This window comes from Parasteatoda tepidariorum, chromosome 4 (genome assembly GCF_982258835.1).
Source record: "Parasteatoda tepidariorum strain Cologne lab strain chromosome 4, Ptep-v5.0, whole genome shotgun sequence".
NCBI classification, from domain to species: Eukaryota; Metazoa; Arthropoda; class Arachnida; order Araneae; family Theridiidae; genus Parasteatoda; species Parasteatoda tepidariorum.
This window is the reverse complement of record NC_141758.1, coordinates 84,887,710-84,894,169: the sequence shown is the minus strand read 5'-3', so window position 1 is coordinate 84,894,169 and position 6,460 is coordinate 84,887,710. Positions and strand designations below refer to the sequence as shown.

The window sequence follows — 6,460 nt, the reverse complement described above, 5'->3', positions numbered from 1 at the left end:
ATTCCTATACTTACACTTATATTATGGAATTTGTATTTCAGATAATATTTGAAAATCCCTTTAATTAAACAAAACTAAAAATCTTAAATTTCCGCCATCACATTATTAAAGTTCCTATAAAAAGCGAATTGTACTTCAGAGCTACACATGGAGCAAAAGAAACAAAATTTGAATCTTTAAGGAGATTGAATAAAGCGAAAACAATTTTTACTTTTGTCATAAAAAAATAATAATAAAATCACATGTTGAATTAGCTACACAGCAAATATGCTCAACAGTTATCAGTTTAATAATATTCACCTGTCTATTTTTTTTTTCATTCATTATGAAGGGGAAAAAATTTTCATTAAATATTGTACATATGAGGTTAATATTTAGAAAATTAAATAATCAAATCATGGTTTAAACTGTCACGTCAAAAACCTCATTGTCAAAAATGTCGAAAATGTCAAAAACCTATATTCATATGTGAAATTTAATTAATACATAAAATTTATATATTTTTTAAAGGATAGTGTTTCTAAATATGTTCTAGAAAAAATAAATTTAAAATTTTGAAGAAACACTTATATTTTGAATAGTAACCAAAATCTTGTACTTTTGAAAACTCACATCTTTTGTAATATTATGTATTCATTTTCATGTGTTATTGAAAATCTGCAGTGATATTAAGAAATTTATTTATAACCAAATTTAGTGTATAGTATAGATCAGTGGTGCGCAAACTAGGGGTCGCCAAATTTTTATGAAATGCATTATCCCTGCATGCTGCATACCATGCAGTGTACATATAAAGAGTGAAGCGCCATCACTCACTGTTTAATTGCAATTGGATTTCCGAAATGTCACGAAATATCGAGTCAGAAGTCATAAAACGCATACAAAATTCATCTGTATTTGCTTTACAACTGGACGAGACTACCGATATTACTAAAATGTCACAACTAATTATTTACGTTAGGTTTATTTTTAATGAAGATATAACAGAAACGTTTTTATGTTGCAAAAATTTGGAAGGAAAAACAACTGGAGAAAAAATATTCGAAGTAATAAATGAATATTTTGAAACAAAGTCCCTTACCTGGGCAAACTGTGTTGCGGTTTGTACTGATGGTGCTGCAGCATTAACAGGTTCGAATAAAGGGCTCAGAGGCTTAATTCAGAAGGTGGCACCTCATATGGTATTTAATCACTGTATGATTCATCGGAAAGCTCTTGTTGCAAAAGATATGGATGAAGAGTTACACAACGTATTACAAGACGCTGTTAGTTCAATTAACTACATTAAATGCAACAGCCGTTTTTTTTCAATACTTTGCAATGAGATGGGCTCAACGTATGAGAAATTACTGTTACACATCGAAGTCAGATGGCTTTCACGTGGGAAAATACTACGACGGATATTTGATTTGAGAAATGAAGTGGACATGTTCTAAATTGAAAAGAAACATAGATTGGCAAGTTATTATATCAATGAAGTTTGACTAGGGAAGCTGAGCTATTTAGTTGATATTTTCGAAAAACTTAATGACTTAAATTTGAGCTTGCAGAGTGAGAATTCAACTATCATAACTACAGCCAGTAAAATTCAAGCTTTTAAGAATAAGTTTAGTCTCTGGCAAACTGAACTGAATAAAAACAACACCAACATGTTCCCTTGCTTTAACGATTTTATCAAGGAAAATAATATAGATATATTTACATTTAAAAACATCATTTCCAATCACATTGAAAAGTTAAAGAAAAAATTTTCGAGAAGATTCGAGGATTTTCCTGAAAACGATCTTGGTTGGATTCGTGATCCATTTTCCTTTGACATATGCAGTTCAACGCTTCAAATTAGTGAGAAAGAGCAATTGATAGATCTGATTAGTGATTATACTCTTCGAAATCAATTTAAGACTCAGCCTTGCCAAACATTTTGGCTATCCGTGGAAAAACAATATCCCGTTTTATGCAAGAATGCCATCAGAGTGTTAATACAATTTGCATCAACGTATTTATGTGAAACTGGATTTAGCAAACTAGTTTCAATAAAAACTAAATACCACTCACGTTTAAAACCTGAAGATGATATGCGAATTGCAATTAGCAACATACATCCAAACATCGATGAGATAATTAGAAACTTGCAGCCACATACATCTCATTAAAGGGCAATTTACTGATTTTTGTGTTATACAAAAAGTATTTTCTTAAAATTATAAATAAAACTAATATGAGTCAAATATGATGATGTTTTTATTCGATGAAACGAAAGAAATGCTCGAAATATACATCGTATTTGTGAACATTTATCTCTAGGGGTCGCCAAAAATTTTCTCTCTACAAAAGGGGTCGCGGTCGAAAAAAGTTTGCGCACCACTGGTATAGATTATACTAAAAATTAGACATTTTTAAAGATAAACATTAGCAGTTTTGTACATTAGACATCTTCTTTTAAAGAAAAATCTTTTTAATATTTTTTTAAATCTTCTTAATAATCTTTTTAACATAAGACAATACAAATTTAAGTGCTTTCTGTTAAATTACACAGAGTAGTTAGTGTCGATTTACAGTATATTCAGCCTATTCATTTTGCTGAATATGATATAGTTTTGTTGAATATCTAAATATTCAGCTGTTGAATAATTACTTCTTGCTTTCAAGATATGCATTATTTGTATTCTTAATACGAGTGGAGAAAAAAAAATTAAGAGATAAAAATTGTTTTAAAATGATAAGTGTAATAATTATAAATAAATATAATAAACAATATGAATTATATTTATCATTATTCATAAATATAACTACTTTTAAATTCAAATTAACATACTGGATAATAAAGATATTTGGTATGACATTAAAAAAAATTTTTTATACACTTGTATCAAGTTTGTAGTTATACAACATAACTTGTAAGTTCCTTATAAATATTAGTTATATGTTCCTTATATGTCAAAAATGCATAGTAATAAACTTTTAATTTTCTTAAGTATCAAAAAGAAAAAAAAAATTTTTTAAATATAAATATTCAAACAATTTTTGTGCCAAATTTTTCTGCACATGCATTTGAATATAAATTTCTGAGATTTTAAATCTGTTATTTTACCTTAATTTTATTTAAAAAATATTTTAAAACCTGTTGATTACCTATAGTATAATTAAATTTCAATATAATGCATGGCAACTGTTGGTAGTTTTGAAGTTTATATATTTTCTTGGCAAACTTCAGTTTTTGACATTTTTGACGGGTTTTTGACGGTTTAAACCAGTATTATACCCTTGTCATGTCAAAAACCACTTTTTGACGTCAAAAACCCAACCCTGCTGCTTAGAAAAGACAGTGTTCAGTCATTTTAATACACAGTGAAAATCTATTTATACATGTGCTGCAACAATTCATAACTTACACCAGTACGAGACAGAATATGATAAGTTAAAGGAAAATCTCCTTGGACATATGCGATAAGATTTAGACATATACGATGAGACCATCACCAGAATCAATAAATCTATGATTAGTAAAATTAGTTCTTGTTGAGAAACACTTATTGCATATGGATGGTGTTTTCTACACTAGGGAACGCTGCAAGCTTGGTACCGCCTGAATTTCCGGGTTACTGTTTCCGTTGTATTTTAAAGCCATTTGGCATCATTGTGTTTTGAAATTCTTGCAAACAATGTATTTGATTACTTATTTGATTGATATTGTGTTTACAATGATAACAATACTGGTGTTTACAATGCTAAAAGTGTTAGCACCAACGTAAGATGGTGCACATCTTGCAACAAGAGCAAACAGTAATAAACTTATGGAAAGAGGCCATATCAAGACTGCCAACAAAGCGAGTTATTCAAAATCTAGCAACCATGTCACCTTTTTTAACAATATATTTCTAAAAAACTAAAACAAATTTTCACCTCAAACTCACCAGAATTACATATTAACATTAATATCTTATGAAATATGGCAGATTTGAGCTCAGAAATTATCTAATTTATCTCTTTTATTGAAAACAAAATTATCTGTTTGAAAACATTACCTATCAGAATAACATGTAGTAAGCAGCTGCAAACGTTTTAACCGGAACTAGAGTAGGTGCCGAGCTCGAGATTGTTATTGTTTTACATTTCTATTGAAAACATCATCCATAGAATAACATACCTCACAAGTATGAACTCCAATGTAAACATTTAGATCAGTATTATTGAAAACTCATTTAAATTATATACTTCTAAAATATGGTGTATCATTTTTCAGAAAAAGATTGTGTTTAGTAATAGTACATTTTTGAGATAAAACTCTTATTACATTAAGCTACAACAAAAAGGTTTCCTCACCAATGTGAATACAAACAGAAGTCAGCCATTTGAGAAGAACTCTTTTTACATATGTTAAAAAAATGAAGTTTTTCACAGGTATGAATACAATGATTACATGGATAGCCCTTAAGTAAAAAATTATTTTTACAAATACAAGAATATAGATTCTAAACAGAGTGAGCAAAGAATGTGTTTGGTCAGATGATCTTTTTAAAAAAAACTTTTATTACATACACTACAAGAATAAGGTTTCTAGCCAGTATGAACATGACTGTGTTGAGAAAGTGCAACTCTTTGTGAGAATCTCTTATTACATACACTACAACAATAAGGTTTCTCACCAGTATGTACACGACTGTGTATAGTCAGATTACCTCTTTCTGAAAAATTCTTATTACATATACTGCAAGAATACGGTTTCTCCCCAGTATGAACGCGACTGTGTATAGTCAGTTTATATCTTTCTGAAAAATTCTTATTACATATACTACAAGAATACGGTTTCTCACCAGTATGAACACGACTGTGTCTAATTAGATAATCTCTTACTGAAAAACTCTTGTTACATATACTACAAGAAAAAGGTTTATCATCAGTATGAACATGACTGTGTTGAGTCAAACTACATCTTTGTGAGAAACTCTTATTACATATGCTACAAGAATGCGGTTTTGCACCAGTATGAACATGACTGTGTTGAGAAAGTGCATCTCTTCGTGAGAATCTCATTTTACATACACTACAACAATAAGGTTTCTGACCAGTATGAACACGACTGTGCATAGTCAGTGCACCTTTTTCTGAAAAATTCTTATTACATATACTACAAGAATACGGTTTCTCCCCAGTATGAACACGATTGTGCTTAGTCAAGTTACCTTTTTCTGAAAAATTCTTGTTACATATACTACAAGAGTACGGTTTCTCACCAGTATGAACACGACTGTGTTTAATCAGATAAGCTCTTACTGAAAAACTCTTGTTACATATACTACAAGAAAAAGGTTTCTCACCAGTATGAACATGACTGTGTGCAGTCAAATTACATCTTTGTGAGAAATTCTTATTACATATACTACAAGAATAAGATTTTCTTACAGGATGAATAACACTATGTATAAGTTTACTTTTCTGAGAAAAACTTTTTTCTTCCATGCTGCATGAACAAAGATTCTCAACTAAGAGCAGAAAAATGTGAACAATTTGATGAAAAATCCCCTATTGAAAGTTCAGAGGACAAGTTTTCTTAAGTAAATAAAAGTCAGTTGACTCCTAACAAGAGAAATTATTTGTCGTTCAAAAGACACGCTGTGCTTGCTGCTTACAGCGAAGGTTAATTGTGTGGATTGCCAAAAAATATACGTCATTAATGAATGCGCATTTATATTTCGAAATCTGTTAATATTTTTATTTAGAAGCTCTATCACTAAGAAAAATAAAAATGCCACACTTGAATCAAAGCTATAATTTTAAACTGTATAAGTCAACTTGCAGTAAAGAATTATCTGAGCTTTAGAACGGACAAATAACTAAAATTTTTTTAAAGTTATTAAACTTTTTTAAAAATCGCTCATTTGGCTACAAATGCTCCAAAATCAATGTTTTATTCCCATTTTTTGCAAATTTTCATGAGTCCAGATAATATAGCATCTGAGTAAGTTTTAAATGTTAAAAAATTAGACCACAAATGCTTGTAATTTTCTCAATAATGTGGCTTTTATCAATAATGACTTTTTATGTGCCATTTTTAGAATAAACATGGAGGGCGTTTAAAGATTGCTTAAACTCGATCCAACAGTCATGCGCAACTGTTGCAAACTCACAGCAGTTATGAAAATATTATATAATTTGCAAAGAAAGCTTCGTTTCGTACGACAACAGAGCCTTCGAAAAACAGCCATAACTCCGAAGATACCCAGTGGAAGAACCAGGCAACTGACATTATTTGAGTAATCTTTGGGTGTAAGAACCTTGTAAGAGACTTAATTTTTTGTAGGAAGTTTACTCTTAATCTAAGATAACTGTGATTTAATATTTAGAGGTTTTGAAGTACAGTAAAAAAAAAAAAAAAAAAAAGAATTCCTGGATTGTAAGTGAGATTCTAGAGGTTATTGAAGTAGCGAAGTTGGTTAATTATGTTGAGAGACTAAAATGG

The 6,460-nt window shown here is 29.8% G+C and overlaps 1 protein-coding gene across 1 annotated transcript; it reads right to left on the bottom strand.

The window, feature by feature from the left end:
- Positions 1 to 3,336: 3,336 nt before the first annotated feature.
- LOC107441532 (uncharacterized) lies at positions 3,337 to 5,657 on the bottom strand. Its single transcript, XM_021148274.3, has one exon. It carries the CDS (start codon positions 5,458 to 5,460, stop codon positions 4,558 to 4,560), a length of 903 nt encoding a protein of 300 aa, XP_021003933.3. The 5' UTR covers positions 5,461 to 5,657; the 3' UTR covers positions 3,337 to 4,557.
- Positions 5,658 to 6,460: the final 803 nt, after the last annotated feature.

What these genes read in the sequence shown, in the direction of transcription:
- LOC107441532 (XM_021148274.3), bottom strand. Translation starts at nt 5,460, where the DNA reads ATGGAAGAAAAAAGTTTTTCTCAGAAAAGTAAACTTATACATAGTGTT.